General features: G+C 42.1%; 1 protein-coding gene across 3 annotated transcripts in view; it reads right to left on the bottom strand.

Moving 5' to 3' along the window:
- Positions 1-18647, bottom strand: part of Usp33 (ubiquitin specific peptidase 33) — a 67820-nt gene that overhangs the window by 29032 nt on the left and 20141 nt on the right. For all 3 annotated transcript variants that reach the window (XM_052730973.1, XM_052730972.1, XM_052730971.1), the window contains exons 2-7: positions 11324-11453; positions 11100-11153; positions 10628-10690; positions 8815-8967; positions 7128-7230; positions 4962-5031 (exon numbers count right to left, since the gene is read on the bottom strand). In XM_052730973.1, the coding sequence (XP_052586933.1) occupies positions 4962-5031; positions 7128-7230; positions 8815-8967; positions 10628-10690; positions 11100-11153; positions 11324-11404 (524 nt within the window). In that variant the 5' untranslated portion in view covers positions 11405-11453. The remainder of the gene's footprint in view (positions 1-4961; positions 5032-7127; positions 7231-8814; positions 8968-10627; positions 10691-11099; positions 11154-11323; positions 11454-18647) is intronic.

Below are 18647 nucleotides of genomic sequence, written 5' to 3'. Positions count from 1 at the left end.
GAGGCCCAGTCCATTGTGGGTGGGGCCCTCCCCCAGCTGGTAGTCCTGGACTCTGTAAGAAAGCAGGCTGAGCAAGCCAGTAAGCAGCACTCCTCCATGGCCTCTGCATTAGCTCCTGCCTCCAGGTTCCTGCCCTGTTTGAGTTCCTGTCCTGAATTCCTTTGGTAATGAACAGCGATGTGGAAGTGCAAGCTGAATAAACCCTTTCCTCCTCAACTTGCTTTTTGGTCATGGTGTTTCATCACAGCAATAGAAACCCTAACCAAAACAATGGTATAACAGGTTACAGTAAGACTAGGCGCATACTCTCATATCAAGGATGGTCGAGGCAACCCAGGAGGAGGAAAAGGGTTCCAAAAGCAGGTGAACGAGTCCGAGACAGCCCCCTCCTCCCAGTATTGGGAGTCCCACACTAACACCAAGCTACACAACCATAACATATATGAAGAGGACCTAGGTCAGGTCTATACAAGCTCCCTGACGGTCCCTTCATTCTCTGTGAGCCCCTGAGCCCTCGTTAGTTGATTCCATGGGTTTTCTTGTGGTGTCCTTCACCCGTCTCCTATAATCCTCTCCTCCCCCTTCTGCAGGATTCCCTGAGCTCCACCTAATGTTGGCTGTGGGTCTGCATCTGTTTCCATCAGTTGCTGGATGAAGCCTCTCTGATGATGATTAATTATGCTAGGCTCCGGCCTACGAGTATAGCAGACTATTATTAAGAATCATTTTGTTAAGCCGGGCGACGGTGGCGCACACCTTTAATCCCAGCACTCAGGAGGCAGAGCCAGCGGATCTCCGTGAGTTCGAGGCCAGCCTGGTCTACAGAGGGAGAAAGCTACACATTTTGTTGCTTGTTTCTACACAAGGTCTCTGGCTGTCCAGCCTCTGGTTCCCAGCCCTCCAGGCAATGTCAGTCTGGAGTTGCTCCAGTCACTGGTTGGTCACTCCCACACGTTCTGTGCCACCTTTACCAGCACATCTTTCAAGCAGGACAAATTGTAGGTCACAGGTTTTGTGGCTGCGTTGGTGTCCCAGTCCCTCTACTTGAAGCCTTGCCTGGCTACAGAAGATGGCTGGTTCAGGCTGTCTGTTCCCCGTTACTAGGAGACTTCACTAGGTCACTCTCATAGATTCCTGGAAGTTTCCATTGTGTAGGTTTCTACCTCACCCCCAAAGTGATTTCTCTCAGTACTCACTCCATCCGTCTCCTCCTCCCCACACATGATCCCTTCTGTTCCCATCCCCACCTGCCTCCAGTTCACCCTTAAAATCTCTTCTATTTCCCCTTCCCAGGGAGAGCCATGTGCCTCCCATCCCTTGTTACTTAGCCTCTCTGGGTCTGTGGACTGTAGCATGGTTATCCTTAACAGCTAATATCCACTTATGAGTGAGTACATACCATGTTTGTCTTTCTGGGTCTGGGTTACCTCACTCAGCATGATTTTTCCTAGTTCCACCCATTTGCCTGCAAATTTCATGTCACTTTTTTCTATAGCTAAGTAATTGTGTAAGTGTACCACATTTTCTTTATCCATTCTTCAGTTGAGGGTTATCTAAGTTATTTCCAGTTTCTAGTTGTTATGAATAAAGCTGCTATGAACATAGTTGAGCAAGTGTCCTTGTGGTAAGATGGAGCTTCCTTTGGGTATATGCCCAGGAGTGGTAAAGCTGGGTCTTGAGGTATATCAATTCCAATTTTCTGAGAAACTGCTATATTGATTTCCAAAGTGGCTGTACAAGTTTGCACTCCCACCACCAATGGAGTATTTCCTTTGTTCCACATTCTCACCAGCACGAGCTGTCACTTGTGTTTCTGATCTTAGCCATTCTGACAGTGGTAAGATGGAATCTCAGAGTCATTTTGGTTGGCATTTCCCTGATGGCTAAGGATGCTGAACATTTCTTTAAGTGTTTCTCAGCCATTTGAGATTCCTCTAATGAGAATTCCCTGTTTAGATCTGTACTCCACTTTGTTTGTTTGAGACAGGGTTTCTCTATGTTGTTTTGGTGCCTCTCCTGGATCTTGCTCTACAGACCAGGCTGGCCTTGAACTCACAGAGATCTGCCTGGCTCTGCCTCCCAAGTGCTGGGATTAAAGGCGTGCGCCACCACTGCCTGGCTTGTAATCCACTTTTTAATTGGATTATCTAGGGGTTTTTTTGGATTATTTAGTTTCTTGAGTTCATTATGTATTTTGGAAACCTTACCAATGGGACTGGTAAAAATCTTTTCCCATTCTGTGGGCTGCTGTTTTGTCCTTTTGGTGGTATCCTTTGCCTTACAGAAGCTTCTCAGTTTCATGAGGTCCCATTTATTAACTGTTGATCTTAGTGCCTGTAAGATTGGTGTTCTGTTCAGGAAGCTGTCTCCTGTGCCAGTGCATTCGAGGCTATCTATCTCCCACTTTCTCTTCCATCAGCTTCAGTGTAACTGGGTTTATGTTGAGGACTTTAATCCACTTGGACTTGAGTTTTGTGCAGGGTGATAGATACAGATCTATTTGTGTTCTGCTACATGCTGACATCCAGTTAGACCAGCACCATTTGATGAAGATGCTGTCTTTTATCCATTGTATATTTCTGCCTTCTTTATTAAAAATCAGGTTCGCCAGGCGGTGGTGGCGCACGCCTTTAGTCCCAGCACTCGGGAGGCAGAGCCAGGCGGATCTCTGTGAGTTCGAGGCCAGCTTGGTCTACAGAGCGAGATCCAGGACAGGCACCAAAACTACACAGAGAAACCCTATCTCAAAAAATACCAAGAAAAAAAAAAACTCGGCTTCTTTGCCGGGCGGTGGTGGCGCACGCCTTTAATCCCAGCACTCAGGAGGCAGAGCCAGGCGGATCTCTGTGAGTTCGAGGCCAGCCTGGGCTACCAAGTGAGTCCCAGGACAGGCGCAAAGCTACACAGAGAAACCCTGTCTCGAAAAAAAAAAACCAAAAAAAAAAATCAGGTTCTCATAGGTGTATGGATTTACATCTGGGTCTTTGATTTAATTCCATGATCAACCTGTATGTTTTTATGTTAATATCATGCGGTTTTTATTACTATAACTGTGAAGTAGAGCTTGAAATCAGGGATGGTGATACCTATGGGAGTTCTTTTAATGTACAGGATTGTTTTACCTATCCTGGACTTTTTGTTTTTCCATATAAAGTTGAGTATTGTTCATTCAAGGTCAAGGTCTTACTAGGTCACTCAGGCTAAGGAGACCAAGGCACTTGCCTCTGCCTTCTGAAGGCTGGGATAAAAGGTTTCAACCACAGCACCCAATCTCTTTTTAAATTTGTTTTTGTTTCTGTTTTTAGGAAGAGTCTCGCAACTGGGTGTGGTGGCACAAACCTGTAATTCCAGTGCTTAGGAGACAGGAGCAGGAGGAACACCATGAGTTCAAGGCTAACTTGAGCTACCGAGAGTTCCTATCTGAGAAAACAAGGAAGGGAGGGGGCAGAGAAGGCCTGAGACAGGCTGAGGAGACAGAAGAGATGGGAAAAGAGAAAGAAAGGGTGGGTGGGAGGGGAGAGAGGTTGCTATGCAGCCGAGGTTGGCTTCAAACTCCCGACCACTCGGCCTCAGCCTCTTCCTGCTGACACAAAGCGCAGACGTGCACCACGTTCTGCTGCCCTCATTCCTAAACAAATCTCAATCCGTGTATCTCTCTACTATCCCTCTCCTGCACCCTGTTTTTTCTCTCAGTCCCCTTTCTGTTCTTCAGCACAGCGGGTCTCCTGGACTGATTCTTTGACTTCTCTTCTAAATACACTCTTTTCTTGGATCATTTTAAATCCCCACCAATACACCAGTGATGGCCAAATTCATATAACATTAGCCTTCAACCATCTAATCTCAACTGAATTTATATTAAATGGCCAAACTGACAGCTATCATGACATTTTACATGCTCAAAATTTTACTTTCATGTGAACCTGCTCTTCCAATAATCTCCTGCATCTTATTACCATCATCATGTGTGTATGTGAAAGAGTGAGACAGAAAGAGAAAACAGAGTCAGCAGATAAGAGACCCTGCTGCTTCTCCAGGACCCAGGTCCAACTCCTAGCACCAACATGGACCCTCACAGCCCTCCGTCGTACTCTGAGCACTAGGCATACGCACGGTGCACCGGCCGGCACACATGCAGGCAAAACACTCGGACACGTGAAATAAAAAGTTCCTTCATCATACGAGTCCTTTACTAAACTTCCTATCTCCTCCTTTCCCCATTTACTCTAACCATATCCTAGCAACCATCTCCTAACAAATGTCTCCAATTCATGCACTCCAAGATTGTACAAGTCACCATTATTTCTTACCTAGATTACTGCAAGTTTTCTATTTTTCCAAATTATACTTTTTCCTATAATCTCCTACAGCCCACTGTCCACATGGCAACCAGTGCTCTAAGACAGGCTACTTCACTACCCTGCAAAGAACAACACAAATACTTTGCCCAAGGACATATTCCTGGAAGTCTAAACCAGGATCATCTGTCTTAGAAAACTACAGGCATAAACTGGGTATGTTTATAGATGCCTGTAATCCCAGTACTTGAAAACTGGTGGGCTGGAGAGATGGCTCAGAGGTTAAGAGCACCGACTATTCTTCCAGAGGTCCTGAGTTCAATTCCCAGCACCCACATGGTGGCTCACAACCATCTGTAATGAGATCTGGCACCCTCTTCTGTGTACATAATAAATAAATAAATCTTTAAAAAAAAAAAAAAGAAAGAAGGAAGGAAAACTGGTACAAAAGGATCAGGAATTCAAGGTTATCCTCAGCTATAGAGTTCCAGGCCAGCCTGGGCTAAAATAAGACACGTTCAAAAGAAAACAAAATAATAAACTTAGTTGCATGCACAGCAACCCACAGGTGCCCTCACCCAGGTTCCTGCCTCTCTGCTCTGGGAGTTAGTCAGCTACTGCAGCAACAAGTTAAGCAAAATGTGTACTGGTCTCACTACTCACCAGTTGGAAAGAGCCTGGAGAGCTGCGTTCATATAACAAGTGTTTCCAATGTTTTTCAAACCTGTAAGGCCTATGAAGAACAAATCAAGTCATCATTCAATAAGACACAAATGACACAATTTTCTGGGTGTTTATTGAAAACAGCAACTTCAAATGTTAAAGCTATAGAAATGGGTTAAAAATAGCTCACTAGTAGAGCATGTGCATAATGTGTACACAGCCCTGAACACACACACACACGCACACGCACACGCACACACACACACACACACACACACACACACACACACGAGCATGCCCCCCCACCCCCCACCCCTGACAAGAAAGAATACTAACAAAACATGGAAATACACGGCAACAGTCTGAATAACTCAGAGGCCATGCTCTTGAAAATCTTTCACCATGCAAATTTGTAAACTTTAGATAAATTCAAAGATTTGTTAATTTAACCTCAAAAATCTGCACTTAAAAAAAACAAACAAGCCGGGCGGTGGTGGCGCACGCCTTTAATCCCAGCACTCGGGAGGCAGAGGCAGGTGGATCTCTGTGAGTTCGAGGCCAGCCTGGTCTACAAAGTGAGTTCCAGGAAAGGTGCAAAACTACACAGAGAAACCCTGTCTCGAAAAATCGAAAAAAAAAAAAAAATAAAAAAAAAAAAAAAAAAAAAAATAAAACCCTTTCCTACTGTTATATAATGAAAAGTCATTTTTTTTGGTTGTTTTTTTGGGGGGGGGCGGGGTTTTTAACGGGGGGGGGGGGGGGGCTGGGAGGAGGAGATGACCAAGTTCTCACTATATAGCACTGGCTGTCCTAGAACTCACTATGTAGACCAGGCTGGCCTGCCTCTGCTTTCCAAGTGCTTGTATTAAAACTGTGTGCCACTACTCCTGGCTTAGGAATACATTCTTTAAAATAATTTGAGTTAAGATTACAATTTTCATTCCTACCAAAGCCCAAGTGGGAAGTTGGCCTGATATTGATGCTAAACCTCCTAGCAGCTCCTCCCTTCCCATGGGCTGTACTTTTTTATTTTATCTCATCATTCAAAGAGAAAACAGTCAGTGTGGATGTTAACTCAGAGGCAAAGTACATACTCAACATTTTTGAGCCCCTGAGATCAAATCCCAATACACACACACACACACACACACACACACACACACACACACACACACAAATATTTCCAAAAAGAATTATAAGCCAGTCATGGTGGCTCATGCCTTTAATCCTAGCACTCAGGAGGCAGAGGCAAGTGGATCTTTGTGAGTTCAAGGTCAGCTTGGTCTAAATAGCAAGTTCCAGGACAACCAGGGATACATAACAGAGAGACCCTGTCTCAAAACGCAAAGCAAAAACACAACAATCCTAAAAAAATAAATATAATTCTAGGGCTAATAATGTAGTTCAGTGGAAATGTACTTATCTACTATGTATATAACCCCTGTGTTCCAAGAACTAGCAGAAAATTCAAGGTTCATATTAAAGATTCTAAGCCTTAAAAATATGGGAAATTCTGATGGAGTGTCTCACAATCTAGGGGTTGAAAGTTGAATGAATAGGGCAAAAGGCCCACTGGAATCTCCTGATTCTCTTTCCAAATGAATGAAAATGCTATTCTGGCCGGGCAGTGGTGGCGCACGCCTTTAATCCCAGCACTCGGGAGGCAGAGGCAGGCGGATCTCTGTGAGTTCGAGGCCAGCCTGGACTACCAAGTGAGTTCCAGGAAAGGCGCAAAGCTACACAGAGAAACCTTGTCTCGAAAAACCAAAAAAAAAAAAAAAAAAAAGAAATGCTATTCTGTTGTTTTGTTTGTTTTGGGAGGGTAGGAGGAAAACAGAGTGGCTTAGGGCTGACCTCAACCTCCTGAGTGCTTGGATTACAGGCTCCCCTGTCTCGCTTCCCTCAGACTGCCTGCTAAGGCAGTACCTTCCCATTCCCCAGAAACCCCATCACTGGCTGAGAGCAAAGGGCTCCCAAAAGGCAAGACTAGCAAAAGGTGGCATCCAGTTGTGAAACCAACACCGGACAAACCAAGTGTGCAGGGCCTGCGAACGAGAGTTTACGGGTCAAACCTCCGAATCTGTTCTGAACTCTCAAAGCTTTAGATTTTGAACTTCTCGTGTGGGGCTTCCTAACGGAGTGGCAATGCCACACAGGAGTCTTTACCTCTTGCCTTCAGCTCATCTTCTTCGTCCACTTCTATATCCAGATCTTCAAATACAGCAACCAGAGGGGTTTTCAATGTTGTATTGCTGGGTATTTTAAAATCCTTAATAACAAAAAGATATAACACACTTGAATAAAGTCTTATAATATCAAAACACACTTTAATTTTAACTTACATAACATCTACACTGCACAAGTGTGAAAAGGTATTATCTTAACAACAGAAACTGGCCAGCATGGCGGCACGTGCTGGTGACCCCAGCACTCAAGAGGCAAAGGCAGTCCTGGCTGGTAATAAGTTAGAGGCCAGCCTGGGCCACATGAGACCCTGCTCAGAAACCAACTATAACAGCAGAATGGAAAGACAACTTCGTGCTAAGAGCAAAATGACCCTAAGTCGATCCCTGCACCTACATCAGGTGGCTCGAAACTGCCTGTACTCCAGCTCTTGGGGGTCCAACACCTCTTCTGGACTCCTATGGCATCTGCACTTACACGTGCACACACCCTCACATGGACACACATCCAAATAATTTTAAAAATTAAAAAATAAAGTAAACATAACAATGATAAAGATAGAGCCCTAAGAATTTATGAAATAGCAATTATTATAAAATTTACATTTATATTTTGGAGAAAACAAGTATCTACAAAAACATGCCTTTTTATTTTTAATTACGTATTTATAGATCTATGTGAGCATATGTACATGTGAGTACAGCTGCAGAGAAGGCCAGATCCCCTGGAGCTGGAGTTACAGGCAGTTTTGAGTCACCCAGTATAGGTGCTATGAACCAAATTCAAGTCCTCTGCAAGAGCAGTATGCGCTCTTAACCAGAGGCACTTTTCCAGTCCCCCAAAAAACATTTTATAAATGGCACTTCCGAATTTAAGCTCAAGAATTAATTTTACCTAAATTAGTGACATGCCTTGTCTTTTCTGATCTCTGTAACTTCTACAGATACAAAGGATGCAATAGATGAGCCCATCCACAGACCCACTGGACATGACAGATGAACCCACCAACAGACCCACTGTTTCTCTGGCACTGAAGTGCTTGTCATACAACATGTAACAATACACAGAGCACAGACTTCTGTAAACAAGAGTCATCCATCTTTGCAAACTTGTTTGTTAAATCTCTTGGCCCAAAGGAGAAAGTTAATACTGTTGCTAAGTTTTAGCATCTCTACTAGTTTTCAGTGTTAACAGCAAGTAAGAGGCTGCCAAGGGAGAGAACAGGAAAGGGGCTGTATTCACACCAGCTGCTAAGGAGTCCTACCCTCTTCCTAGACTCAGGTTTGCAGAAGAAAAAGAAGTATTTACAAAAAGCTGCATGGAAACTTACTACTTTGTAAGCTAATTTAAAAAAAAAATTAAACAAACTTGAACACAGGCACTCTGCATGAGTTATTAATGAAAACCTCATCCCTGGCACAGGATATCCCTTTCAAACTTTTCTTAAAGAGATTTTCAATTCATAGGTGTTTTCCACCTCAAATTCCACCCTCACCTCCCATTCATTCTATGCTAAAAGAGAACAAAGCGAGGCATGAGTGCTTCATCTGGGCACAGCGCAGAAGCTCTGGAAGCACAAGTAAGGCGCACAGGCTTGCTTTGTAGATCCCGACTGCGTGACAAATTCTGAAGTGATTTTCTGAACATACATTATCTAAGCTCAGATTACCTGGACACTGTTCTCCTGTGTTTGCTGAGGTTGTCTTACGTGAGGCAATGGAGGAGGAGTTCCTAATTTTCTATCCAAAAACACTTCTTTGCTGCAAGCATAACACCATACTCGAAGAGTGGTGAGGTTCACAGTCAGATGATGCTTTGTCTCCTACACAGTTCACAGGAGGGAAAGGGAGCTGCCATTAAATTTCCTTGAAAATGCAAAGGAAGCCCGCATGAACCAGCAGCCTCTGCTGAGCAAATCTACTCCGAAGATCTAATCTAGAGCACACACATACACACATCCAACACTGTATAGATTATCTCTAAGATCTTACATAGTAACACCACCTAACTACTCTACAAGTTACTCTAGCATCTGTTTCCTCTCATTCATAAGACAAAGATAAACACAACAGTGGGAAGCTCCTCAGCTCTACAATTAGCAGACAAGAATAGAAGGAAATGGTGAGCAAGCCAGTCCAATGACACTCCTGGAAAACATAGCAGCCAAATGATCATGTGTTCAAGGTCAAACTCCACTACACAAAAAACCTAAGCCCAGCCTGGACTACATGAGGCTTTTTTCAGGGAGCTGGGGAGTGTTTATTTGTTTTAATCCAGGAAAATGGAACTACAAAAGAACATACATTATTTAAGTGGAAGCAAAATAGAACTCAAGCAATAGTAAAAATAAGCTTTTAGATTAGTTGATAGTCTTTCCCAAAGGGAGCTCTGTGTGAGGGCTTAGCCCTACGGAATGTACAAGATAGGACTGTCTAATTTCTCAGTTTACTAAGGGAGGGCCTTAGAAAATGCACAGGGGAGGAAACTGTGTATAATGCTGCCTTGGGGCTTCAAATATTTGAGCTTAATTCAACCTCATGAGGAAACTTGGTTGAGACTAGTTGCTGCAGATTATCAATGGGCATCTTAAGATAGCATTCGTTAGAGAAACTTGGAGTTTAGAATGGAAGAGCTACCTAGAACTACTGAAGATTCATGTCAGAGTCACATGGGCACACCGCACAACTGGAGCAGTGTAAAGGGCCCTCCAGTCCGAGCGGTGTGGGGAGCAAGAACAGGGCAGGAGTTGGAACACAAGGCAGGGAGGGAGCCAGGCAATCAATCCAGGGAAAGGACCGGGTCAGAAGACAGCGCAGCAGGAAAAGGCACCTGGTACAAGCTTGATGATCTGAGTCCAAACCTACAGCCTACTGAGGAAGGTCAGAGCCAACTCCCAAAACTTGTCCTGATCTCCACGCATGCTGTGGCACACACATGCCTCTGACACACACACTAATAAAAATTAATTAAATTTTAAAACAAACAGAAACCTACACATCTCCACTAACTTCAGCCCCCACAATCTAATACTACACCTACAGCCTCCACACACACCCATGTATACTTCTTTTATCAACACTCAACTACAGTCATGTATTAATACCAATTTTCTTACCAACCCTGCCCCCAACCTTTCACTGAGAATAAGCAAAGTTTTAGCTTACACATTTTCTAAAAAGCAAAAACTCTAGGCTGGTGTGGTGTCACACATCTGCAGTGTGACATATAGGAGACCCAGGGAGGACTCCAAATTCTAGGACAGGCTAGGTGACACACAGCTAGACCAGATCACAAACACCTCACAACTCCAGGTGCAACTGAACTAATGTTCTATTGACTCTCCTTTCCTTCAAGCTCTTCTGACAGTTTCCTTGCAAGGCCAGAATTTAGCTCAGTGATAAAGTGCAAGCTTGGCATATGCACAGTCCTGGACCCATTCCCAGTACCAACAATCGCCCTGTATCCAATAACTACATACATACCTGTGAGTGTATGGTGCTGTGATCTACTTGGGATTCGCCACAGCCAACATAGGAACACCTGTTCTATAAATAAGAAGGAAAGTATTTTATCACAGATGCATTAAGTTTACAAATACCATTACAATAATACTTACACTTAAGTTTTGATTTTATGTTTTAATTCAATGATTAAATTACTTTCCATAGTTAGATAATATAGCTAAAAGGTATCAAGCACAAAGACCAGACTAAGTATTTCAAAACTGGGTTATCTCACCTTCAATAAAAAGTGAGCATAAAAATATCTGAGTAGTTTACTAAAGACTCTACAAGCATACTTCAATTAAAATCCATCCAGTTTGAACCTTAATAATTGTTGTTATTATGTTTTAAAAGTATACTCACATAAAATTCTTGTATGCATCAAAAACTGTTATTAATATGTATAAATTTACAGTAGCAAACTTTTTAAGAAAAACTTATCTATGCGTACCTCCAGGCATGCCCACAGATTGGGTCCTCTGACTTTGCAGTCCTGACAAGCACCCTGGGAAAGTAAACACAGGAGATATTTGCTATGTTGGCAAAAACATAAACGGGTCACTATAACAACATACATTTTTATATATGACACAGAGTATTCTATTAATATACTTAAATATGTATTAAAGAGAAAAGTGAGTATGGTTTTTTAAGGACAATTACTATATAACTTACATGAGATTTTTGTATCAAATCCTCTTTTGTTATTTCACCAACTGAATCCAAATGTGGACAATGATTTCGAAAAGCCGTCATTTTCTTACAATTCTGTCCGTTTTTCAAGGTTTTCCAAATTAGGCAATACCTACAGGAAAAGTGACCCAAAAATTAATTACAAAATGCTAACAAGCTAAAAATGATTAAAGCAAACGATGAAATAAGGAATATACACAGTCGCCCTGCAAAGAATGGTCAGAGGCACCAAGGGCCCACGACTATCTAGCAAGAGGTTCTTTGTCCCAATAATGGAACCTTATGAGATTCATCTTGTGGAAAGAGCCTTCAATTCAGTCAGAAAGAAATTGGTACTTTCACAACGTTCATGCGACAACTTCACTGGTGGGCATGTCTTGCCAGGCTATCGCTCATACAGTTCACAGCTGGGTAAGACTGATGCTTTTCTCCTTCGGTAGCATGTACAGGAGCTTCCAACAGGCGGAAAGCCGATGAAGCATCCATGTAGGTACTGGAGCATCTCTCCATGTTCTTTTTGTTTGTTTGTTTGTTTTTTTGGTTTTTTGAGACAGGGTTTCTCTGTAGAGTTTTGCGCCTTTCCTGGAACTCACTCTGTAGCCCAGGCTGGCCTCGAACTCACAGAGATCCGCCTGCCTCTGCCTCCCGAGTGCTGGGATTAAAGGCGTGCGCCACCACCGCCTGGCTCTCTCCATGTTCTATGACTCAAGTTTATGTGGTGTCTACAGCAATAGGGTCTTATCAACCAGAGAGAACCTGTCTCAGTGAGAAGGAAGGGGAGGACTGTAGTGGGTAGCCATTCCAGCTTTGATCTGGAAGTTCCAACCCCCATTGAGACTTCAGCAACTGTCACGCCTACAAGGCGGGGCCAAGAGAGGGCCTGGAGACCTGAGCTCTGGATGGGTGGCGCTCTCTCTCGGTTCCGGGACCTTGGACGGTGAAGGTGGGCCAAGCAGAGCTCCAGAGAACACTGCTGGACTGCGATACACCTTCCCCAGACCCCGCGACCCACCTATCCCTTAACTTGTAAGTTACGCCATTAAATAAATCTCCTTTTAACTACGTGGAGTGGCCTTAATAATTTCACCAATATCTGGCGCTCACATGGGGCAAATTCCAAAGGCCTGGGTGGCTCCCACCCTCAGCCTCCTCCCTGGCTAGCGGGTACCTAAACCCGCCTGCAAAGTTCCATATAACCAGGGAACGCCTTCACGGTTCTTAGCCCCAAGACCAGCGAAAGAGGCACTCCCCGGCTTCCTGAGTGCCGGCGCTGGCTCTGGCTCCCGCCATCTTGACTCCAGTGAGCTGCAGTCAGCCAAGATCACCAGCAGGCCCTGCTTTGGAGCTGTACCAACGTCACCTGCTGGCTGAAAAGTGCTACTACACCCCCCGAAAACCAAGAAAGGTAAGTATATTGTTTCAAGTAAAAGTACTTGATAATTTTACACCTTAAAATTGACTAACAAATTTTGAGTAATTCTTGTAATATGGCTGACAACATTACCTCACAAGAATTTGAAAACCTTTTTGCCTGTATGATGAATGACATCTTCCTGGAAATATACAACCTTCCTAAGGCATATTTGGCCTGTACCATTTTCGCATTCATCGTAATAATTCACACAGTGTTCAAACACTGGTTTAATAACAAGAACAAAGATGAGTCATTATTGGGACTGATACAGGCTTTAAGAGATAGCAATGAAGGCTTACAGAAAAAGATTCTCACTCTGGAATCTGCTAACCAGGATTTACAGGCTTTCAAAGATAGCAATGAAAGCTTACAGAAAAATTCTCTCTGGAATCTGCTTTAAAAGATAGCAATGAAAACTTACAGAAAAAGATTCTTTCTCTGGAATCTGCTGATCAGGATTTACAAAACAGGCCTGTACCGAAAATTGATCTTATTGATAATAAATGTGAATATTTAATGGACAGAACACTAACTCTCCAGACACTATATAAGGAAGAAAGGTTATCATTAATTGATAAGATAAGGTCCATGGAATCGTGTTTCTGAGGAACATAAAAACTTCTATGATTCCATAAGAAATCTGGAGTCCCTTGCCAGAGAGGAGGTTCACTCCCTAGAACAGACCCTAGGTGCTCGTTTGCAAGCCTTAGAAGAAACTCTCAGTAAACATGACAAGGGACCTAATAAGCAGAAGGGCAAGACCATGGAGGTTGTAACATCTCCAAATGGCTCTCATACAATGGCTTATCCTGTTATCATCCATGAGAAGCCAGCGGATGACACACACCCCGAGCCATATGATACATATACATTACAACCAATTCAACAAGGGACTTTAAAAATATAAAGGAAGCAGTAGTTACTTATGGGATACACTCCACATACGTAAAACAGATGTTAAATTCGTGGTCTACCTCACATAGAATCATCCCAGATGACTGGCATCAGTTAATTTCAGCTGTTCTAGAATATAGCCAGCAGCTACAGTGGAAAAGCTGGTTGAGAGAAGAGGCAAGAAATTTAGAACAACAAAGTAAACTCAGAGGTTTTGTGATCTCCCAAGATCAAATACTTGGTGAGGGATGGTTCGCTGACAGGAATGTACAAGCCACTTATGATGAGCATACAATATCCCTATGCCGTACAGCAGCTCTAAATGCTTGGGAAAAAATTCCAGAACCTGGAAAATCAACTGAGGTATACACAAAGATATTTCAGGGACCGCACGAACCCTTCACCGATTTTTTACAAAGGCTGAACACAGCTATAACAAAAGCTGTATCAGATAAAGAATTAAGAAAAGTATTAACTGAGTCCTTGGCATTCGACAATGCTAATGCAGAATGCAGAAGAATACTTACACCATTAAAGATCAGATCAGCTACTTTGGAAGAATGGATTCAGTATACTAATGGTGTTGAGTCTCATAACTACAGTAATGAGGCTTGGATAGGAGAGACAAATCCCAGAGGTGAAAGAAGGCCCCGTGTTACCAAATGTTTTAAATGTGGTACACCAGGTCATATAAGTAAAAACTGTACGTGAGGTATTCCTAGAAGTAATACTCCTTTTAGGAATAGCCTAAACAGGAGACCCCAACCACCTCCCGGATTATGTAGAAGGTGTGGCAAAGGCCGACATTGGACCAGTGAGTGCAGATCAAAAATAGATATACGAGGCAACCCTTTACTGGCGGGAAACGCCTCAGGGGCCTCTTGCAGGCCCCCAAATCAAATGTAGTACGAACATTCCCAGCCACTGTGGAAGAAATTCCTCTCCAAGACAACTGAATAAACCAATGCCTAATGTAAAAACCGATACTGCAATGGATGATAAAACAGCTCTGATGGGTGGATCACAGTTTACAAAGAACACTATAAAACAAATATTTTGGCAGACTTCCATAAATGAACAAAGACCAAAGCTTAGAATTCAAATTAATGGCCTGGTTATGGAGGGACTGGTAGACACAGGTGCAGATGTGATTATAATTACACCAAAATCATGGCATCCGAATTGGCCTCTTCAAGAGGTAGATGTCCAACTTTTAGGGATTGGCACCCTATCACAAATAAAACAGAGTTCAAGATGGGTTGAATGCATAGGGCCAGAAGGACAGAGAGGAAGGCTGAAGCCGTATGTAGCAAATGTAGCGGTAAATCTTTGGGGCCGAGATCTGTTACAACAGTGGAATACCCAGATTAAAATTCCTACACTTTCAGAAAAGGAATACAGACCAATGCATGTTTCTAGGAATAATATCATGACATGCTATAAAAATCAGGCACCAACCATTCAGGCTGTTCACAAACAAGAGCACGACTGCTGTTGAACTCTCAGAAGTACCAACTGCCTTACCTTTAAAATGGCTAACTAATAAACCTGTCTGGGTTGGACAATGGTCTTTGACAAAAGAGAAGCTACAAGCTTTAGAACAGCTGGTTCAAGAGCAGTTAAATACTCAACACATTGAAGAATCTACCAGCCCTTGGAATTCTCCTGTATTTGTTATTTGAAAAAAGTCTGGTAATTGGAGAATATTGACAGATCTGAGAGCTATTAATAAAGTAATTCAGTCAATGGGCTCCCTACAGACTGGGATGCCCTTGCCCTCTCTGCTACCTAAAGAATGGCCTATAATAGTTATTGACTTAAAAGACTGTTTCTTTACCATACCCTTACAAGAAAATGATAGAGAAAAATTTGCCTTCACAGTACCTAATTATAACAATTCTCAGCCAGTCAAGAGATATCAATGGAAGGTCCTCCCACAGGGAATGTTAAACAGCCCTACTTTGTGCCAATACTTTGTGCAGAAACCATTGGAGATAATTCGTGTAAAGTTTCCACAATCCATAATTTATCACTATATGGATGATATCCTATTAGCTGATCCAAAGTTAGATACATGAAAGCATGTTTGAAGAAGTGAAAAAAAGTTTTGCCTCGCTGGGGACTGCAAATTGCTCCTGAAAAAATACAAAGAGGAGATTCTATTAATTACTTAGGATATAAGATAGAGCTACAAATAATTAGACCCCAAAAGGTACAACTAAGGAGAGATCGATTGAAGACTCTTAATGATTTTCAAAAGTTATTAGGAAGCATTTCCAACTTACTGGGTATCATGGGAATACCCAAAGATGGACTGCAGAATTTGGCTAATACTCTAGAAGGGGACAAAGAATTAAATAGTCCAAGAGAATTATCAGCCGAAGCTGAGAAGGAATTGGCTCTAGTAGAAAAGACAATTCGAGAAGCACATGTGGATCGTGTGGATCCAGAACTTAAATGCATATTCCCCTCCAGACATTCCCCAACAGGCATTTTGATGCAGAGGGAAGATATTATATTGGAATGGATAGTCCTACCACGTAAACCAAACAAGAAATTAAAGACTTATATAGAAAAGATCTCTGATTTGATTCAAAAAGGTAAACTAAGACTTCACCAGTTGACAGGAACGGACCCAGCAGAAATTGTAGTACCTTTAACTAATGAGGAAATTTCATCACTATGGAAAGATAATAATACTGGCAGAGAGCCTGCAGTAACTTTTTGGGAGAGATTAACAACCACTATCCCAAAAGCAAGAGAATAGAATTCATAAAGAAGACTGAATGGGTCCTTCCTCACATTGTACGACAAAAGCCAATTTCTGGAGTCCTCACATTCTATACTGATGCAAATAAATCAGGGAAAGCAGGATATAAATCAGGAGACTTAAGTAAAGTGGTACAAAGTCCATACAGCTCTTTACAAAAGGCAGAACTGTATGGCATTCTTATGGTACTGATGGACTTCACAGAATCCCTCAATATAGTCACTGACTCTCAATATGCAGAGAGAGTTGTTTTACATATTGAAACTGCTGAATTTATTCCTGATAATACAGAATTAACTTCATTATTCATACAATTGCAGGAAATCATCAGAAAAAGGGAACATCCTATATATATAACACATATCAGATCCCATACAGGTCTGCCAGGACCTCTAGCACAAGGTAATGATGAGATTGATCAGTTACTAATAGGTAATGTGCTAGAAGCTTCAGAATTTCATAAGAAATACCATGTAAATAGCAAAGGTTTGAAGAAGGATTTCTCCATCACTTGGCAAGAGGCTAAGGATATTGTGAAAAAATGTCCTACTTGTTCCATCTATAACCAACTTCCATTACCTGCAGGGAGCAATCGAAAAGGTATACAAAGAAATGAAATTTGGCAGATGGATGTGTTTCATTTTGCAGAATTTGGAAGATTAAAGTATGTACATCATACCATTGACACCTATTCAGGATTCAATGGGCAACTCCTATGAGTTCTGAAAAGGCTGATTCTGTGATTACACACCTATTAGAAGTTATGGCCATCATGGGAATACCTGTACAAATTAAGACAGACAATGCCCCAGCATATGTCTCCAATAAAATGAGACAATTCTTTGCTTATTACAATATAAAGCATGCTACAAGTATACCACACAATCCCACAGGCCAAGCAGTCATAGAAATATCCAATCGAACTTTAAAGGATATGCTAAATAAACAGCAACAGGTAACAATGACTCCTAGAAATAGATTGCATAGTGCTTTATTAACCTTGACTTTTCTCAATGCTGATGAGAAAGGAACAACAGCTGCGGAGAGACATTGGACGACAGACAAAACTCCTGAGCTAAACCAACTGGTTTATTTCAAGGATGTGCTGACCTCAGAATGGAAACCTGGATATGTTCTACGTTGGGGAAGGGGTTTTGCCTTTGTTTCTGCAGGAGAAGAAAAGCTATGGATACCAACAAAATTAATAAAAATTCGATTCGAACAGGAAAAACCCCTTGATGAGGAGAAGTAAAAGATCATCCACCAATGTGACATCTCTACAAGCTGTAAGAAAAATTTAACAATCAAGGTTGGGGTAGGGTTCTGTTTTTGTCTTTCCAGGATAATGGAAATACCCATCTTCCAAAAATCATAAGGCCTTGGATATCCGGATGTTTACAGCAGAAAGAAAGAATCTATTGGTACCAATCTACACACAGTAAAATCTCACTGTCTAACATCTATCTCTCTATCAATCTAGAAAAGTGGTGGTTCCAATTCAATTATAAGCCAAGCTGGCTTTGGAGATGGAATTGGCTCACTCCTTCTCTAAACCCAAGCATATTGCTAAAAGAAAAGTTTGAGAGATTCTTCAGTCCCATATCAGAAGAGCCCTCTGGTGTGGGACAGAAGGAAACCAATAAAAAGGGACCATTGTCTTCTAGATTCTAATTGTCTCCATGCTTACTCTTGATTTCTCAGAATCCTTTCTTACATGCTATGTCCTCTTTAAATCCAAACCTTCCATTTTGATAACAAATAAGTTTTTCCAATAGCAATCTCTGAAGTCTCCAGAAGGAAGATGGGGCCCCAACAACAGCAACTCTACCCAATCCAGAATGATGCCATGGTAATCATCATCATACTACACTTCTTGACAGAATTTCAGACACTCTTACCCATTACTCTACTAACCTACAGTTAGTCTAACTGAGATTTAACTATCTGAGCTTTCTCACAGTACCCAACAGAGATACCATCACCCCCTAAACAGCAGGAAGCAATTCTAAGAAAATGACGCCCCTTCTCCCTTAGGTTTCATAATTCTCAGGGTTATGGATGATGGTTATAGGGTTGGGGGTGGAAGAAAATATTAGATTCAGTATTCTAAAAAAAAAAAGAGAGAAAAGGGAAAAGAAGAAATGGAATGGATAGGTATAAGATATTGTGGTAGATTATTGTATATACTAGTAAACAAATTTAGTAAAATAGCAGCCTTAGATAATTTG

Source organism: Peromyscus californicus, unplaced genomic scaffold (assembly GCF_007827085.1).
Source record: "Peromyscus californicus insignis strain IS unplaced genomic scaffold, ASM782708v3 Scaffold_9__1_contigs__length_137607984, whole genome shotgun sequence".
Taxonomy (NCBI): Eukaryota; Metazoa; Chordata; class Mammalia; order Rodentia; family Cricetidae; genus Peromyscus; species Peromyscus californicus.
This window is presented reverse-complemented; position numbering and strand designations above follow the sequence as displayed.